This window comes from Thunnus albacares, chromosome 13, assembly GCF_914725855.1.
Source record: "Thunnus albacares chromosome 13, fThuAlb1.1, whole genome shotgun sequence".
NCBI lineage: Eukaryota > Metazoa > Chordata > Actinopteri > Scombriformes > Scombridae > Thunnus > Thunnus albacares.
This window is the reverse complement of record NC_058118.1, coordinates 16,050,214-16,070,030: the sequence shown is the minus strand read 5'-3', so window position 1 is coordinate 16,070,030 and position 19,817 is coordinate 16,050,214. Positions and strand designations below refer to the sequence as shown.

General features: G+C 44.4%; 2 protein-coding genes and 2 pseudogenes across 2 annotated transcripts; all 4 read right to left on the bottom strand.

Annotated features, from left to right (window-relative positions):
• Positions 1-2,062: 2,062 nt before the first annotated feature.
• LOC122995794 lies at positions 2,063-4,065 on the bottom strand (annotated as a pseudogene).
• Positions 4,066-6,224: 2,159 nt separating this feature from the next.
• Positions 6,225-7,276, bottom strand: LOC122995383 (olfactory receptor 1-like). Its single transcript, XM_044370595.1, has one exon. It carries the CDS (start codon positions 7,268-7,270, stop codon positions 6,263-6,265), a length of 1,008 nt encoding a protein of 335 aa, XP_044226530.1. The 5' UTR covers positions 7,271-7,276; the 3' UTR covers positions 6,225-6,262.
• Positions 7,277-9,089: 1,813 nt separating this feature from the next.
• Positions 9,090-18,240, bottom strand: LOC122995793 (annotated as a pseudogene).
• On the bottom strand, positions 10,901-14,312 carry LOC122995384 (olfactory receptor 1-like). The gene has a single exon (XM_044370596.1). The coding sequence runs from the start codon at positions 14,049-14,051 to the stop codon at positions 13,047-13,049; it is 1,005 nt and encodes a 334-aa protein (XP_044226531.1). The 5' UTR covers positions 14,052-14,312; the 3' UTR covers positions 10,901-13,046.
• Positions 18,241-19,817: the final 1,577 nt, after the last annotated feature.

Below are 19,817 nucleotides of genomic sequence, written 5' to 3'. Positions count from 1 at the left end.
CCCCTGAAAGGCAAAATGCAGGAACCTCCTGTGTTTCTTCACCACCGTGACATGGAAATAAGCATCTTTCAGGTCAATGGTGGTGAGCAAGTCATCATATTGAACCAGTTCCAGCAATCTCCTGATGGTTAGCATGCGGAACGTTTTTCGGGTGATACATCGATTCAGAATGGGGAGATCCAAAATGGGTCTGAAGCCTCCCGTCTTCTTGGGAACCAGGAACTACGCTGAGTGAAACCCCCTCTGTCTGTTGTGAGTGGGAACGATTGAGACAGCCTGTTTCAGTAACAGGTCCTTGATCTTCTCAGAGAGAGAATCAATCTCTTCTTGGGAGGAGCAGCCAGGAAGCTGTGATATTCCGATTCAGCCCACTCCATCACCAACCTTCCATAAATGGAAGATTGGCCCATGGGGGACCGGTATCGAAAGAATCCATCACTGTCGGTTGCCTCAACACAGCCTTAGATATTGTGTCAGTGCATCCATCACCTTCCAGGGAGGGGAGCAGACTTGATGTCCTCTCTCCTCAGTCCATGAGCGGGCTCAGGCAGTTGAACATAGCCCTTGCTGATGTGATGCTCCCTCTCACTGACAGTCATTGCTGTTTTTTGCTCAGGCATGGGCCGCTCCACTGTCATGGGAGGGCCAGTGCTGCGGTGCCTCCATTGAGGTGGTCTGCGAGGTGGCTGAGGCAGCGGGGGATAGCAGTGCTCTGCCCTGTCTGCACACTCTCTTCCTCGCCATGGTGTTGTGGTGAAGCACCTCGTCTCCTCTCTAGCTAGAAGAAAGCACAAGTGGCAGATGACGGCTCAGCTGTGCCTTCTCCTTTCCAGGCGGCAGTAGCAAGACCCAGACTCAGGTTATTAATCTGGCCAATGGTGCAACCCAGAAAATCAGCCTGCTCTGTTGTGGGGGGCGTGCAGCGGTGTATTAGCTGCAGCAACGCCCAATGTTCCCAGATTGTTAGCTACCACAGCCAGCTGTGCGCCCAGGCGGAATATTTTTTTAAAAATATTCCAGTGTGTCCCTATCCTGCACCAGCAGAGGCTGTGGCTTCCTACTTGCCGTCCTGCCAGTCCAGTGAGGAATCAGGAGTGCTTTCAGGGCCTCTCCTGGGGGGGTCACACTGGGACAGCCTGACTCTGTGTGGCCCTGCAATCTCAGGAAGGAAACCAGTCCTGCCACTGGTGATTTTGTTTTCAGTGGCTCCTTCCAGAATGCTTTGACTTTCTGCCAAATGTCCCGGAGAGGAGGGGAAACAAAGGCAGGTTGAGCCGGATGAGCAAGGCCATAAAATCTTTCATGAAGCCGGCTGACCAGTTTAGGCAGGATAGGGGAGGGCAGAGAGATTCCTACATGCATTGCTGCCATAACCCTTCAGAAATCATGGTGAGTTGAAGGAAGTGCCCTGCAGTGCACCCAAGGCAGTGGCTACATCATCCCACTCTCTGCGTGGTCCCATCCAAGACACTTGAAGCAGAAGAGACACCCGGTGGTGGCAGGCGATGAGACTGGGGCAGGAGCAAGCTTGGAGCGGCGACTACATCCATGGAGAAGTAAGATCAGTGAGCTGATTTTGCCATTGCTGAAGTGAGAAGGATGTGAGCCGCAGTGAGATGCTGTCTTTTGTACTGCGTGGGACACACGTAATCAGTAGGCACGTCATGATTGCCTGGCTATGTACATGCAAATAGATAGATAGATGAAATTTTGTACAGACCTTCATGGATCCTGGACACTGAATCCTACTGACTTTGGTGAGTCAGTAAGTTGACATTTATGGATTTTAGTTAAATATTTCAACAACTATCGGCTGGATTATGGAAATTTGGTACAGTCCTCTTCCTGTCACCAGCATTAAATAAGTCAATAAGACAGTAGGATGTAAATTCACAAGTGCAAATATGTCATTGATAGCATACATCTCTTGGATGCTTCAGAACACATCATCAGTGATATACCCTGGGGACATCAGGTGTTTTGGGTCTTTCAATTATCAGACACCCTTGCCCAGGCGACCCAGCCAAGGTTGATCAGGCTTTGGCTTGTGTTCAGGTGGCGTTCACCACACCCCATGGTTCTCCCCCCTAATCAAGAGCAATCTAGAGGCTCCTTCCACTGCCTCTGTGATGTTGCTGATGGCTCTCCTCCTCCCCATTCTGGTAATGCCCAGTGGACTCAAGACTTTGTAGAGTGACTGCCCTTCAAAACCTCTGCAGCCAACCTCAATAGGCATACACCTTGCCTTCCAGTCCTGCTTGCAGCAGTCGATGACCAGCTCTTCATACTTGGTCCTCTTCCTCTCATGGGCCTCATCCAGACGGTCCTCCCATGGCACTGTCAGGTCCAACAAGACGATGTTCTTGGTTGCCTCTGAGACCAGGAGGATGTCTGGCCTCAGGTTGTTATAGCGATATGCCGTGAGAACTTCGGCTGGTTCGCCAAGTCCACAGAAAGCTGCCAATCCTGCACAGTTGCCATGATTTCTGCTGGCTTCTTGGCTTCTGTGGTTCTTGGTGGCTGCTCTCCAGCCTTGGTGATCTTCTGGGTGGTGGGGTGTGCACGTCTGCAGCTGCTGATTCCCATGCTGATGGCCTCTGCAATGGGTTTCAGAACCTGGTGGTGACATGTGCTCAAACATACCCCTGCCTGAGCAGTGCAGAGATGGATGGAGGATGCCATGTTGGTAGATCCAAGCTTTGAACTTGCCGGGAAGCCCTGATCAGTTCACTGCTCTCAACCAGTTCTTCGGCTGCTAACAAGTTGCCTGCACTGATTCTGTATCTTTCAGGTTGCTGTTGAACACTTTTCCAAGGCTCTTCACTGACTTTTTGGAGATAGTTGGGATGGGTGTTCCCAGGATGCTGAAGCGGAACCTGTCCATGACTTTGCCCTTCCTCAGCACCAGTGACCTTGATTTTCCAGGCCTGAACCGCATTCTTGCCAACCCAATCAGTTTCTCCAGCCCTTGCAGGATCCATCTGCTACCTGGCATTGACTCAGTGGTTGGTGGTGGTGGTTGGTGCATCCCTGATTTCGTCCGAGGGCCCCGGAATTCTGGTACTGTGGACTTCGCAATCATGTTCATCGCCAAGGCAAAGAGGATTACAGTGATGGTACAGCCCATGATGATTCCAACCTCTGGCCTGTACCATTCTGATGTTACTGATCCGGCTGAGACTCTCATCCTGAATTAGTTGTAGCAATCCAGGATAAAATCTGCTACTTGGCCCGGCACATGATGCTTGGCCATGGTCATCTGGACCAGCTTGCGCAGGATGGAGCCGTAGGCCAGGTCAAGCCCGAGAACTGTCAGGTCTCCCTTGTTCTCCCGGGCTTCTCTGATGAGCTGGGTCACCACTCCTTTGGGCTCTAGACACCCCAGCACTCCAGATACACCCCCCTTCTGCACTGAGGTGTCTATGTAGCCACTGTTGGAGAGGAAATCAGTCAGCCCCCTCACTACTATGCTGAAGAAAATCTTCCCTCCAACACTCAGCAAAGAGATTATCCTAAACTGGTCAAATGTGGTGGAATCCTCTTCCTTGGGGATCCAGACTCCCTCAGCAAATCTCCACTGCTGTGCCACTCTTCCTCTCCCCCAGATGACATTCAGGATTTTCCACAGCTGTTTCAGTAACAAGGGATAGTTCTTTTAGACCTTGTGAGGGACTCCACTCGGGCCAAGGGCTGAGCTAGATCTTGGCCTCCTCACAACATCCTGGACCTCTTTCAGGACTGGCTCCCTGCTGTCAAACTCCTTGACAGGTGGTAGTTGGTCTATCAGGGTGTTGCAGCATCCCAGCTAGGGTTGGCTATGAAGGATGCTGGCTTCCTGGCTCTTTGCTTCCGGCGTCTTCGGTGCCAATCTACTCTATGGAGGGTCAGCAGGGGTCCTCCCTCAAGGTAGGTCACAGCGCAGCCAAGGGGGGGACATTGTTCCTCACTGGCCTCCTTGTACTGCTTTTTGAGGGTTTTTAGCTCCTTCCAAATGTTGTGGATCTTAGCTGCTCTTCAGTTCATGGTGAAGGGTGTTCTTCCTGGCCTATTCTCCACTGTGGCCATTGGACTCTAACCTTCTAAGAAGATCTGTTCTGAGGGATTTGTTGCACCACCTGGAGGCTCGGGGCTCTTTGGGTTGCTTCCTGGCAAGGCTCCTCCTGCGTCTCACAAGGTACAATACCTGTGCGTTGTGACGCTCCCTCTCCCTCCAAACACTTCATCCAGGTCTGGTGAATCTTCAGGCCTCGGCTGTTCTTACAGATCTTCCCACATATACATTTCATATTCATAGTCGGTTGTCCATTGCTCTTGGTCGTTAGCCTTTGGTCCGTCAGTTTGGGGTGCTCATCCCTCCTCCCCTCTTGGGGTTTTGTTCCATGTGTTGATCCATAGCTTAGTGTGGGTTTCCTTATCTCAAAGGATACGGTTTGGGCTGCCAACCTGCCCTGCCCCGGTTTCGATCTTTCCGAGCTGTCCACTGTCATATATGTGTATATTGTAAATATATTTGATTTATTTTGGGTATGTCTGTCTAGGTGAGCCACACTTGGAGAAATCACTATATATAAGCAAGAGGCCTAAAGTGTACGCTACCACTTGAGTAGAAACAACGATCTGGCGATGAGTGGATAAAGAGCCGGGGTATATATACACTGCAAGCTGATGAATTGATGAGAGGCAGGTGAGCAGACTGGGAGTGGTGATGAGGTGATGAGCTGATTGCAGACAGGAGTGTAGAGCTGGGAGCCAGGCCAACACACACACCCACACAAACATAAACACAGAGAGAGAGACAGACAGGGGAACACTAGGGAGTCTCCAGGTACCATAATAGTACTATTTCTATATTGTAGAAAATATTAAAGACATCAAAATGGAACCATTTAGTGAACAAAAACTGTTAAACAAACAAAAATATGTTTCATATTTTGGATTCCTCAAAGTAGCCACTGATTGCCTTGATGACAGTTTTGAACACTATTGGCAATATCTTAACCCTCTTAATGCATTTGAGACCATCAGTTGTGTTGTGCTGATGTAGTGTTGCTATACAGAAAATAGCCTTATTTGACTATTGTAGTAATGCATATAAGGGCAAGAACTGCTCAACTAACTAAAGCATAATGACAGTCTGTCATTACTTTACTGAAGGTCAGTCAATCCGGGTAGTTTCAAGAACTATCACAGTTTCTTCAAGTGCAGTCGTAAAAACCGTCAAATGCTGTGCTCATCCAATCCAATCCACTTTATTTATATAGCACGACTTTAACAAACACAAGGTTTCCAAAGTGCTGCACATAAAGATAATGCATCCTATGCATCCTAGACATGCCATCCTATCTGGTATGTGCTTATTTGAACTATCATTTGTTTTTCAACAAGACAGGGACCCAAAACATACCTCCAGGCTATGTAAGGGCTATTAATCAAGCTGAGTCTGACAGTCAGTCACTAATGCTTTTCATTGTGCCATATCAGTCCTTGTAAAATCAAATAAACCTCTTAGATTAGTTGCAGTATCGACAGATAGGATGTTTTTCAATGGCAATCTTGGCCCAACAACCAACCTCGACTATTTAAGTCTGAGGTGTCAACAACACTCAATTATTTAACAAGTTTAAGAGCTGCGTTGAGATGTACCAGCAGCAGTATGTGCCTTGAATAGCAGTCAGTTTTTATATTGCATACAATTCATAACAGACGTCTAGTATTGTATGCCAGACAGCTCCCTACATCACCACCATCATCATGTTAACAACCTCTCAAAGTATGACCTCCAACCTATTAACACATTATGAATGTAGTTTCCTAAATTTGAAAACAGATGTATGCAACATGGCATATTTTGGGTCTAAATTTGCTATATTATATTATATATTTAACATATATTCATACACATCTATCTATCTATCTATCTATATCCATATATATATATGGATATAGATAGATAGATAGATATAGATAGATATACATATATACATACAGTGAAGCATTGTAAAACAACAGTTGCTGGTGATGCTATAGATGAATTGTTTCTTTTTCGCAAATAACTTTATGTTCAGCGGTGTACATTCACAACATGTTAAAAATAATTTTGCAAGGGAGATCATACAGTCATATGGAAAATGCAACAGAAAAAAACATTTAATGACAAGATACCACATAATAGCCATTTTAATAGTAAAACTGTAGTACTTATTACTGAGAAGTTATGAGTACAGACTTACAAATCACAAATATTCTATTGCTCCCTACTGTGTCAATACAGCACTGATAAAGAGTTCACCTTTCTGGATGAGGTTGTGTTGTGAAGCTTGTTTCTTTTGAAAACCTTCTTTACAGAGTTCAGCACCTCTTCTGTCTTTAAAGAGTACACAATAGGATTAAGCAAAGCTGGTATTGTGTGTGTCAACGATGAGTTTATTATCCTGGCGTTAGGATGGATGTCGGAGGCCACTGCAGCTATGTTGATGCCCACAAGTGGTAGGAAGAAAATAGCCACAATGATCAGGTGAGAAGTACAAGTTTTTAAAGCTTTGAGTCGCTCCTCTCCTGATGCAATCCTGCTCAGTGCTATGGCAATGCAAACATATGTGATTCCTATTAGTATAAGAGGAATACAGAGGATTATAATGAAAGCAACATATGCCATTATGTTATTTAAAGAAGTGTCATTACAGGCCAGATAATATACTGGCCCATGATCACAGAAAAAGCTCTTTATCACCAAAGATCTACAGAAAGACAGGCGATCAATAAGCCCAACAATAAATGCTACAAGACTCAATAAAAAAACCCATACAAACAGCAGCATTGCAGTAATAGCTGGTTTAGTCACAATAATATGATACCTTAAAGGAAAACAAATTGCTATAAATCTGTCATATGCCATAGTGACAAGTGTCCATGATTGTACACTTCCAAAGAATAAAACAAAGAACATATAACTCAAGCAAGCCTCATAGACAATGTACCTCTTATCAAACAAAAATGTGTCTAAGAGTTTTGGAATAAGAGCAGTGCTGCCACACAAATCTGTCACAGCCAGGTTGGACACAATCATGTATTTAGGAGTATGAAGAGTCTCGACCAGGTAGATAACAGAGAGGAGAAGAACATTCCCAAGAACAGTCATTATATAAACAAAACACAGGAATACATAGTAATACTCAACATGAGGAATGTTAGAAAATCCACTAATATAGAATTTTGCAGGGCGAACAAATGTGGCATTAAATATGGTGGCAGCTTTCTCTTCAGGACTCATTATGGATATCTGTTTCCCTAAATGTAAAAAGAAAAATATATAATAATAAAGGATGACACATTTTAATTGTTTGGTAAATGTTGCTGTGACCAAACTCACCTCAGATGACAGGTCTAAAATGCAGTGCACTAAAGTGAGTTGTACTGTGAGAGACTTGTCATTTATATTTGCAGCTTTCGTTGTGGGATGAGTGCAGGTGGCTGTGTCACATGGTCATGAATTGGATATTCATACAGGCTATTTCAAAATTTCATAGTTTATGTCATCAGTTTACTTATGTAATCAACTCTGTTAATTGCTGTCACCAGTGAATCATCAGTCAAACAGCAGAAGTAGCATAGTCAGTATTTTACTGTAAAACAACCTTTCATAAACAAAATACAGCTCAAAGTGCATAACATTTCTGTTTTAGTTTAGTTTATCATGCTGTGACTCAGGAGGTAGAGCGGGTCGTCCACTAATCTGTAGATTGGCGGTTCGATTCCCGGCTCCTCCAGTCCGCATGTCGATGTGTCCTTGGGCAAGATACCTGACCCCAAATTGCTCCTGATGGCTATGCCATCAGTGTGTGAATGTGTGTGAATGATTAGATTTCCACTGATGGGCAGGTTGGGACCTTGCATGGTAGCCCCTGTACCCATTCAGTGTATGAATGTGTGTGAATAGGTGAATGTGGTTCGTAGTGTAAAAAGCGCTTTGAGTGGTAAGAGGACTAGAGAGGCGCTATACAATTACAGTTCATTTACCATTTACCATTTAAAATGTGCTAATTAGCACTAACACCAAGAAGAAGCTGATTGGAATATCATTAGGTTTTTATTTGATCCTAAACTAAAATATTTAACAAATTAACATTTTGACCTGATGGTGGACTAGGGAGGAGGGAGAGCTGTTTTTTAGCCATTTAGTGGCATGGCTTTATGAATGGCAATCTCCACCATCTTCAACAGGGCTGCGGCAAGGCCATAAAATCCTTCACGAAGCTGGCTGACCGGTGACAGGATAGGGGAGGGCAGAGAGATTCCTACATGCATCGCTGCCATGGCCATAACTTTTGGGATATCATGGTGAGTTGAAGGAAGTGCCCTGCAGTGCACCCAAGGCAGTGGCTACATCATCCCACTCTCTGCGTGGTCCCATCCAAGAAACTTGAAGCAGAAGAGACACCCGGTGGTGGCAGGTGATGAGACTGGGGCAGGAGCAAGCTTGGAGCAGCGACTACATCCATGGAGAAGTAAGATCAGTGAGCTGATTTTGCCATCGCTGAAATGAGAAGGATGTGAGCTGCAGTGAGATGCTGTCTTTTGTACTGTGTGGGACACACGTAATCAGTAGGCACGTCATGATTGCCTGGCTATGTACATGCAAATAGATAGATAGATGAAATTTTGCACAGACCTTCATGGATCCCAGACGCTGAATCCTACTGACTTTGGTGAGTCAGTAAATTGACATTTATGGATTTTAGTTAAATATTTCAACAACTATTGGCTGGATTTCCATGAAATTTGGTACAGTCCTCTTCCTGTCACCAGCATTAAATAAGTCAATAAGACGATGTAAAGTGCAAATATGTCATTGATAGCATACATCTCTTGGATGTTTCAGAGCACATCATCAGTGATATACCCTGGGGTCATCGGGTGTTTTGGGTCTTTCAATTATCAGACACCCTTGCCCAGGCGACCCAGCCAAGGTTGATCAGGCCTTGGCTTGTGTTCAAGTGGCATTCACCACACCCTGTGGTTCTCCCCTCCTAATCAAGAGCAATCTAGAGGCTCCTTCCACTGCCTCTGTGATGTTGCTGATGGCTCTCCTCCTCCCCCTTCCGGTAATGCCCAGTGCACTCAAGACTTTGTAGAGCTACTGCCCTTCAAAACCTCTGCAGCCAACCTCAATGGGCATACACCTTGCCTTCCAGTCTTGCTTCAGTCGATGACCAGCTCTTCATACTTGGTCCTCTTCTTCTTAATTCTTCCAGATGGTCCTCCCATGGCACTGTCAGCTCCAACATCGTCTGATGTTCTTGGTTGCCTCTGAGACCAGGAGGATGTCTGGCCTCAGGGTTGTTGTGATGCCGTGAGAACTTCAGCTGGTTCACCAAGTCCACAGAAAGCTGCCAATCCTGCACAGTTGCCATGATTTCCGCTGGCTTCTTGGCTACTGTGGTTCTTGGTGGCTGCTCTCCAGCCTTCACAATGGTGATCTTCTGGGTGGTGGGGCATACACGTCTGCAGCTGCTGATTCCCATGCTGATGGCCTCCGCAATGGGTTTCAGAACCTGGTTGTGACACCAGATGTACCGGCCCTGCCCAAGAGCCTTTGGGCAGCAGCTCAAGATGTGCTCAAACGTACCCCTGCCTGAGCAGTGTGGCAGTCCGAAGATGGATGGAGGATACCATGTTGGTAGATCCAAGCTTTGAACTTGCCAAGGGGGGACATTGCCCCTCACTGGCCTCCTTGTACTACTTTTTGAGGGGTTTTAGCTCCTTCCAAATGTTGTGGATCTTAGCTGCTCTTCAGTTCGTGGTGAAGGGTGTTCTTCCTGGCCCATTCTCCACTGCTCCAAACCTTTCTGCAGCTAGGCTGACGATGATTGTCGTCATCATCTGCAGCCTCCAATCCACATGTCCCTTCGCTGTTGCTTCTAGCACCGTGTCAGCATCCTTGTCGAACTGTTGCCAGACTGCTGTCTTGTCGGCCTGTGGCCATTGGACTCTAACCTTCCCCGAAGATCTGTTCTGAGGGATTTGTTGCACCACCTGGGGGCTCTGGGCTCTATGGGGTGCTTCCTGGCAAGGCTCCTCCTGCGTCTCACAAGGTACAATACCTGTGCGTTGTGACGCTCCCTCTCCCTCCAAACACTTCATCCAGGTCTGGTGAATCTTCAGGCCTCGGCTGTTCTTACAGATCTTCCCACATATACATTTCATATTCATAGTCGGTTGTCCATTGCTCTTGGTCGTTAGCCTTTGGTCCGTCAGTTTGGGGTGCTCATCCCTCCTCCCCTCTTGGGGTTTTGTTCCATGTGTTGATCCATAGCTTAGTGTGGGTTTCCTTATCTCAAAGGATACGGTTTGGGCTGCCAACCTGCCCTGCCCCGGTTTCCATCTTTCCGAGCTGTCCACTGTCATATATGTGTATATTGTAAATATATTTGATTTATTTTGGGTATGTCTGTCTAGGTGAGCCACACCTCCCAGCACCCTGGGTCTTAACAAGTTAAAGTAAGAACAACTCATATAACACGAAGACCCTATTTGCACTCCTAAAATATGGCTAATATATAATACAAGTCAAAAGTTAGGGGGTAAGGGTTTGCAATGTGGACGCAAATGCAGACACAGACTAGAGTGACGGTGAATGAAATAAGGTTTTATTGCCAGGGAAGTGGAGGAATGGAGGTGGATAGAGTGGGGATGAAGCGGGCTGAGGCAGAGGACTGGAGGGCTGAGAGGAGTGAGGGAGAATGGCAAGGGCTGGCAGAATGGAGAAGGGGGTAGTGGGCTGGAGAGCGGGCAAGCAGGCAGGCAGGCGAGCGATGGTCCAGGAACACTGGAGAGAGAGACAGCAGCTAGCAAAAAATCCGAACTTGGAGAAATCACTATATATAAGCAAGAGGCCTGAAGGCCGTTATATATATACACTGCAAGCTGATGAATTGATGGGAGGAAGGTGAGCAGACTGGGAGAGGTGATGAGCTGATTGCAGACAGGAGTGTAGAGCTGGGAGCCAGGAGAACCATGCCCAGGCCAACACACACACGCCCACACAAACATAAACAGAGAGAGAGAGACAGACGGGAACACAGGGAAGGGGAAAAACAGGGAAACACTAGGGAGTCTTCAGGTGCCATAACAGTACTATTTCTATATTGCACAACAATATTAAAGACATCAAAACTGTGAAATAACATATGGAACCATTAAGTGAACAAAAACTGTTAAACAAACAAAAATATGTTTCATATTTTGGATTCCTCAAAGTAGCCACTGATTGCCTTGATGACAGCTTTGAACACTATTGGCACTATCTTAACCCTCCTAATGCATTTGAGACCATCAGTTGTGTTGTGTTGATGTAGTGTTGGTATACAGAAAATAGCCTTATTTGACTATTGTAGTAATGAATATAATGGCAAGAACTGCTCAACTAACTAAAGCGTAATGACTGTCTGTCATTTTACTGAAGGTCAGTCAATCCGCGTAGTTTCGAGAACTTTAACAGTTTCTTCAAGTGCAGTCGTAAAAACCATCGAATGCTGTGCTCATCCAATCCAATCCAATCCACTTTATTTATATAGCACGATTTTAACAAACACAAGGTTTCCAAAGTGCTGCACAGCAAGATAAAAAAATAAAAATAAAAAATAAAAAATAATAAGGACTGTCCCGGGAAATGAAGACAAAGAGTTAGTTCAGCCTCAGAAATCGCCACTTAATAGCACCTTAGAACACAAATCAATGCCTCCCAGAGTTCAAGTAGCAGACACATCTCAACATAGACTGTTCATGGAGAGTGCAGGAGAACGCATGAATGAGGCCTTCACGTTTGAATTGCTGCAAAGAAACTACTTCTGAGGGAGACCAATAAGAAGAAGAGAACTGCTTGGGCCAAGAAACACAAGGAATGGACATTAAAGCAGTGTAAATCTGTACTTCGGTCTTATATGTCCAAATTTGAGATTTTTGGTTCCAATCGCTGTGTCTTTGTGAGATGCAGTGAAGGTGAATGGATGGTATCTGCATGTGTGGTTTCAACTGTGAAGCATGAAGGAGGTATGATGGTGTGGGGGTGCTTTTCTGGTGACACTGTTGGCAGTTTATTCAGGATTCAAGGCACACTTAACCTGCATGGCTACCACAACATTCTGCAGCGACACACCATCCTATCTGGTTTGTGCTTATTTGAACCATCAGTTGTTTTTCAACAAGACAGGGACCCAAAACACACCACCAGGCTATGTAAGGGCTATTAATCAAGCTGAGTCTGACAATCAGTCACTAATGCTTTTCATTGTGCCATATCAGTCCTCGTAAAATCAAATAAACTTCTTAGATTAGTTGCAGTATTGGCAAATAGGATGTTTTTCAATGGCAATCTTGGCCCAACAACCAACCTCGACTATTTAAGTCTGAGGTGTCAACAACACTCAATTATTTAACAAGTTTAAGAGCTGCGTTGAGATGCACCAGCAGAAGCATGTGCCTTGAATAGCAGTCAGTTTTTATATCACATACAATTCATAACAGAGGTCTAGTATTGTATGCCAGACAGCTCCCTACATCACCACCATCATCATGTTAACAAACTCAAAGTATGACCTCCAACCTATTAACACATTATGAATGTACAATTTCCTAGATTTGAAAACAGATGTATGCAAAATGGCATATTTTGGGTCTAAATCTGCTATATTATATTATATATTTATATATATTTATACACATCTATCTATCTATCTATCATATATATATGTATACATATAAACATACAGTGAAGCATTGTAAAACAACAGTTGCTGGTACAGTTGTAGATGAATTGTTTCTTTTCCCCAAATAACTTTGTTCAGCGGTGTACATTCACAACATGTTAAAATCCCTGATTTAATTTTGAAAGGGGGATCATACAGTCATATGGATAATGCAACAGAAAAAAAACATTTATTGACAAGATACCACATAATAGCCATTTTAATAGTAAACCTGTAGTACTTATTTGTGAGAAGTTGAGTACAGACTTACAAATCACAAATATTCTATTGCCCCCTACTATGTCAATACAGCACTGATAAAGAGTTCACCTTTCTGGATGAGGTTGTGTTGCTAAGCCTTCTTTTGAAAACCTTCTTTACAGAGTTCAACACCTCTTCTGTCTTTAAAGAGTACACAATAGGATTAAGCAAAGCTGGTATGGTGTGCGTCAACGATGAGTTTATTATCCTGGCATTAGGATGGATGTCGGAGGCCACTGCAGCTATGTTGATGCCCACTATTGGTAGGAAGAAAATAGCCACAATGATCAGGTGAGAAGTACAAGTTTTTAAAGCTTTGAATCGCTCCTCTCCTGATGCAATCCTGCTCAGTGCTATGGAAATGCAAACATATGTGATTCCTATTAGTATAAGAGGAATACATAGGAATATAATGAAAGCAACATATGCCATTATGTTATTTAAAGAAGTGTCATTACAGGCCAGATAATATACTGGTCCATGATCACAGAAAAAGCTCTTTATCACCAAAGATCTACAGAAAGACAGGCGATCAAAAAGCCCAACAGTAAATGCTACAAGAGTCAATAAAGAAACCCACACAAACAGCAGCATTGCAGTAATAGCTGGTTTAGTCACAATAATATGATACCTTAAAGGAAAACAAATTGCTATAAATCTGTCATATGCCATAGTGACAAGTGTCCATGATTGTATACCTGTAAAGAATAAAACAAAGAACATATAACTCAAGCAAGCCTCATAGACAATGTACCTCTTATCAAACAAAAATGTGTCTAAGAGTTTTGGAATAAGAGCAGTGCTGCCACACAAATCTGTCACAGCCAGGTTGGACACAATCATGTATTTAGGAGTATGAAGAGTCTCAACCAGGTAGATAACTGAGAGGAGAAGAACATTACCAAGAACAGTCATTACATAAACAAAACACAGGAATACATAGTAATACTTAACATGAGGAATGTTAATAAATCCACTGATATAGAATTTTGCAGGGCGAACAAATGTGGCATTAAATATGGTGGCAGCTTTCTCTTCAGGGCTCATTGTGGATATCTGTTTCCCTAAATGTAAAAAGAAAAATATATAATAATAAAGGATGACACGTTTTAATTGTTTGGTAAATGTTGCTGTGACCAAACTCACCTCAGATGACAGGCCTAAAATGCAGTGCACTAAAGTGAGTTGTACTGTGAGTCATTTATATATGCAGCTTTCATTGTGGGATGAGTGCAGGTGGCTGTGTCACATGGTCATGAATTGGATATTCATACAGGCTATTTCAAAGTTTCATAGTTTATGTCATCAGTTTACTTATGTAATCAACTCTGTTAATTGCTGTCACCAGTGAATCATCAGTCAAACAGCAGAAAGTAGCATAATCAGTATTTTACTGTAAAACAAGACTACAGCAATGCTCTATAAGACTGTGCATTGGCACAGCTGTGCTTTAAGCTAAATACTAACGTTAGCACGCTAACATGCTCACAAAGACATGCCGATGCTAATGTAGAAGGGTTGTTGTGCACCGGCATGCAGATAAGTATTACACGGCACCTAGAGGTGTTAGTTTGGTGTGTGTGTGCGTGTGTGTTTGCAGTGGTGGCAGTGCTGTGAAGGCACATGGCGATATAGTCGTGGAAAAAGCAGTTATCCTGTACCAGTCAGCCTGGCTTGTTAATCATATGTTTTTTTTTTGTTTTCCTTTAGAGTGAGTATTTTGAATATATTTTTTTTTATTATACGCACAGACACAGCATGATCGTGAGGGTGTGTGAGGCATTTTAACTCTTAAATACCTACTTGGCAGATATTAACTTTATTATATTAATAATTTGATCTCTGGTTGTATTACAATGCCACTGTCATTTTTATAAATTGATCTTTTTAAATAAATTTTGATACAATTGGACTCGAAGCCACGTCTCTGTTTAATTTCTTTACACTTATCTGTGTGTTGACCTGTATAGAGTAGGTGGTCTTGGGGGGAGCCCGGGTTAAGGTGGGATTAGCCTTACCCTCCAGTTAGGCAGGTCACACTAAGTTGATATAACAATGATGATAATAATAATAATAATAATAATAATAATAATAATAATAATAATAATAAACTTTGTATGGCACCTTTCATAAACAAAATGCAGCTCAAAGTGCATAACATTTCTGTTTTAGTTTAGTTTATCATGCTGTGGCTCAGGAGGTAGAGCGTGTCGTCCACTAATCGGAAGATAGGCGGTTCGATTCCCAGCTCCTCCAGTCCGCATGTCGATGTGTCCTTGGGCAAGAAACTTAATCCCAAATTGCTCGTGATGGCTATGCCATCAGTGTGTGAATGTGTGTGAATGATTAGATTTCCTCTGATGGGCAGGTTGGGACCTTGCATGGTAGCCCCTGTGCCCATTCAGTGTATGAATGTGTGTGAATGGGTGAAAATCTTCAGGATAGATTAAATTTTGTACAGACCTTCATGGATCCCGGACGCTGAATCCTACTGACTTTGGTGAGTCAGTAAGTTGACATTTATGGATTTTAGTTAAATATTTCAACAACTATTGGCTGGATTTCCATGAAATTTGGTACAGTCCTCTTCCTGTCACCAGCATTAAATAAGTCAATAAGACAGTAGGATGTAAATTCACAAGTACAAATATGTCATTGATAGCATACATCTCTTGGATGCTTCAGAACACATCAGCAGTGATATACCCTGGGGTCATTGGGTGTTTTGGGTCTTTCAATTGTCAGACACCCTCGCCCAGGCGACCCAGCCAAGGTTGATCAGGCCCTGGCTTGTGTTCAAGTGGGTTTACCACACTCTATGGTTCTCCCCTCCTAATCAAGAGCAATCTAGAGGCTCTTTCTTCTGCCTCTGTGATGTTGCTGATGGCTCTCCTGCTCTCCATTCTGGTAATGCCCAGTGCACTCAAGACTTTGTAGAGTGACTGCCCCTCAAAACCTCTGCAGCCATCCTCAATAGGCATACACCTTGCCTTCCAGTCCTGCTTGCGGCAGTCGATGACCAGCTCTTCATACTTAGTCCTCTTCCTCTCATGGGCCTCGTCCAGACGGTCCTCCCATGGCACTGTCAGCTCCAACAAGACGATGTTCTTGGTTGCCTCTGAAACCAGGAGGATGTCTGGCCTCAGGGTTGTTGTAGTTATATACCATGAGAACTTCAGCTGGATCACCAAGTCCACAGAAAGCTGCCAATCCTGCACAGTTGCCATGATTTCTGCTGGCTTCGTGGCTCCTGTGGTTCTTGGTGGCTACTCTCCAGCCTTGGTGATCTTCTGGGTGGTGGGGTGTGCACGTCTGCAGCTGCTGATTCCCATGCTGATGGCCTCCGCAATGGGTTTCAGAACCTGGTTGTGACACCAGATGTACCGGCCCTGCCCAAGAGCCTTTGGGCAGCAGCTCAAGATGTGCTCAAACGTACCCCTGCCTGAGCAGTGTGGCAGTCCGGAGATGGATGGAGGATACCATGTTGGTAGATCCAAACTTTGAACTTGCCGGGAAGCCCTGATCAGTCCACTGCTCTCAACCAGTTCTCCAGCTGCTGACAAGTTGACAAGCTGCCTTTCTGTATCCTTCAGGTTGCTGTTGAACACCTTGCCAAGGCTCTTCACTGGCTTTTTGGAGATAGTTGGGATGGGTGTTCCTAGGATGCTGAAGCAGAAACTGTCCATGACTTTGCCCTTCTTCAGCACCAGTAACCTTGAATTTCCAGGCTTGAACCGCATTCTTGCCAACCCAATCAGTTTCTCCAGCCCTTGCAGGATCCATCTGCTACCTGGCATTGACTCAGTGGTTGGTGGTGGTGGTTGGTGCATCCCTGATTTCGTCTGAGGGCCCCGGAATTCTGGTGCTGCGGACTTCGCAATCATGTTCATCGCCAAGGCAAAGAGGTGATGGTATAGCCCATGATGATTCCAACCTCTGGCCTGTGCCATTCTGATGTGACTGATCCTGCTGAGACTCTCATCCTGAACTGGTTGTAGTAATCCAGAATAAGGTCTGCCACTTGGCCCGGCACATGATGCTTGGCCATGGTCATCTGGACCAGCTTGTGCAGGATGGAACCGTAGGCCAGGTCAAGCCAGAGAACTGTCAGGCCTCCCTTGTTCTCCCAGGCTTCTCTGATGAGCTGGGTCACCTCTCCTGTGGGCTCTAGACACCCCAGCACTCCAGATACACCCCCCTTCTTCACTGAGGTGTCTATGTAGCCGCTGTTGGAGAGGAAGTCAGTCAGCCCCCTCACTACTATGCTAAAGAAAATCTTCCCTTCCACACTCAGCAAAGAGATGATCCTAAACTGGTCAAATGTGTCGGAATCCTCTTCCTTGGGGATCCAGACTCCCTCAGCAAATCTCCACTGCTGTGCCACTCTTCCTCTCCTCCAGATGACATTCAGGACTTTCCACAGCTGTTTCAGTAACAAGGGACAGTTCTTGTAGACCTTGTACGGAACTCCACTTGGGCCAGGGGCTGAGCTAGATCTTGGCCTCCTCACAACATCCTGGACCTCTTTCAGGAGTGGCTCCCTGCTGTCAAACTCCTTGACAGGTGGTAGTTATTCTATCAGGATGTTGCAACAACCCAGCTAGGGTTGGCCATGAAGGATGCTGGCTTCCTGGCTCTTTGCTTCTGGCGTCTTTGGTGCCAATCCACTCAGCAGGGGTCCTCCCTCAAGGTCCTTCCTCAAGGTAGGTCGCAGCGCAGCCAAGGGGGGACATTGCTCCTCACTGGCCTCCTTGTACTACTTTTTGAGGCGTTTTAGCTCCTTCAAAATGTTGTGGATCTTAGCTGCTCTTCAGTTCATGGTGAAGGGTGTTCTTCCTGGCCTATTCTCCACTGCTCCAATCCTTTCTGCAGCTAGACTGACAATGATTGTCGTCATCATCTGCAGCCTCCAATCCACATCTCCCTTTGTTGTTGCTTCTTGCACCGTGTCGGCATCCTTGTCGAACTGTTGCCAGACTGCTGTATTATCGGCCTGTGGCCATTGGACTCTAACCTTCTCCGAAGAGCTGTTCTGAGGGATTTGTTGCACCACCTGGAGGCTCCGGGCTCTATGGGGTGCTTCCTGGCAAGGCTCCTCCTGCGTCTCACAAGGTACAATACCTGTGCGTTGTGACGCTCCCTCTCCCTCCAAACACTTCATCCAGGTCTGGTGAATCTTCAGGCCTCGGCTGTTCTTACAGATCTTCCCACATATACATTTCATATTCATAGTCGGTTGTCCATTGCTCTTGGTCGTTAGCCAAGGTACAATACCTGTGCGTTGTGACGCTCCCTCTCCCTCCAAACACTTCAAAGACATCAAAACTATGAAATAACATATATGGAACCATTTAGTAAACAAAAACTGTTAAACAAACAAAAATATGTTTCATATTTTGGATTCCTCAAAGTAGCTAGTGATTGCCTTGATGACTATGTAAGGGCTATTAATCAAGCTGAGTCTGACAATCAGTCACTAATGCTTTTCATTGTGCCATATCAGTCCTCGTAAAATCAAATAAACTTCTTAGATTAGTTGCAGTATCGACAGATAGGATGTTTTCAATGTCAATCTTGGCCCAACAACCAACCTCGACTATTTAAGTCTGAGGTGTCAACAACACTCAACCATTTAATGAGTTTAAGAGCTGCGTTGAGATGTACCAGCAGCAGTATGTGCCTTGAATAGCAGTCAGTTTTTATATTGCATACAATTCATAACAGAGGTCTAGTATTGTATGCTAGACAGCTCCCTACATCACCACCATCATCATGTTAACAAACTCTCAAAGTATGACCTCCAACCTGTTAACACATTATGAATGTACAATTTCCTAGATTTGAAAACAGATGTATGCAAAATGGCATATTTTGGGTCCAAATCTGCTATATTATATTGTATATTTAACATTTAACATTATATTTATATTTAATGTATTTTCTCTAATAGTGGCTGGGGCCTATATTTATCTCAACTTTAGAGGATACCAGGCCTTTATTGGAAGCAGGCTTATATAAGAGAGAGGCCCATATTCCTAATTCCCTCTGTTTGATAAGTATATTTACTCATATTTTAGTACAAAGCCTCCCTGTTTTCTGATCTGCTTCCATTTGCTCTGTTAAATTTTTGTTACTGCATTATGCTATTAATAAAATTAAAAGCCCATGGACAAAATGCCTTCATTTCAAACAATTCAATTTAACTTGTGTTAAGTATGACCGGTCAAATACGGGAGGAGAAATATGGCCAGTGTCACATAAAAACCAAACAAATCTGAGGTAACGTTACATTGGATATAAACATTAATAGCCAGTTAACAGCACAGTCAAATATCAAATATCAATCAGCTGTCTCTCTAGCTCCAAGCTAACTTTCCTCCTCCCACCTGCAGCTAGCCGTGCTCTCCTCTTGTCAGCCAACAGCAGCTCACGCTTCTGTTTTTTCCAGAATCTGATTCTTTTCGGATCAGTGTCAAAATCTCTCTTTTTCCTCTGCATATTGCAAGACTCTTTGAATTTAATGTCAAACTTCCGTCTGGTGGGTGCCATGTTCGTGTCTCTGCAGTGTTGTCGCATTGGTGTTATGGAAAATTTAGTCACTGACACTTGCACAGATCCTACATGGTACTTCAAATATAGCTACAGCCATCTTGTGGCACATTTAGATTACTACAAACCACAGTCACATTATAATAGGCACCAAGAGGAGGGGGGCAGATTTTTCTTTTCATTTGATAACGTTAAAAGTAAAGTTAGGCTTTGCTGTCGGTTTCCCAACTCATTTTATAAAAAGACGAGAGAAAAAGAGGGAGA

Excerpts from the sequence above, each read along its gene's own strand:
- LOC122995383 (XM_044370595.1), bottom strand. The coding sequence starts at position 7,270 with ATGAGTCCTGAAGAGAAAGCTGCCACCATATTTAATGCCACATTTGTT.
- LOC122995384 (XM_044370596.1), bottom strand. The coding sequence starts at position 14,051 with ATGAGCCCTGAAGAGAAAGCTGCCACCATATTTAATGCCACATTTGTT.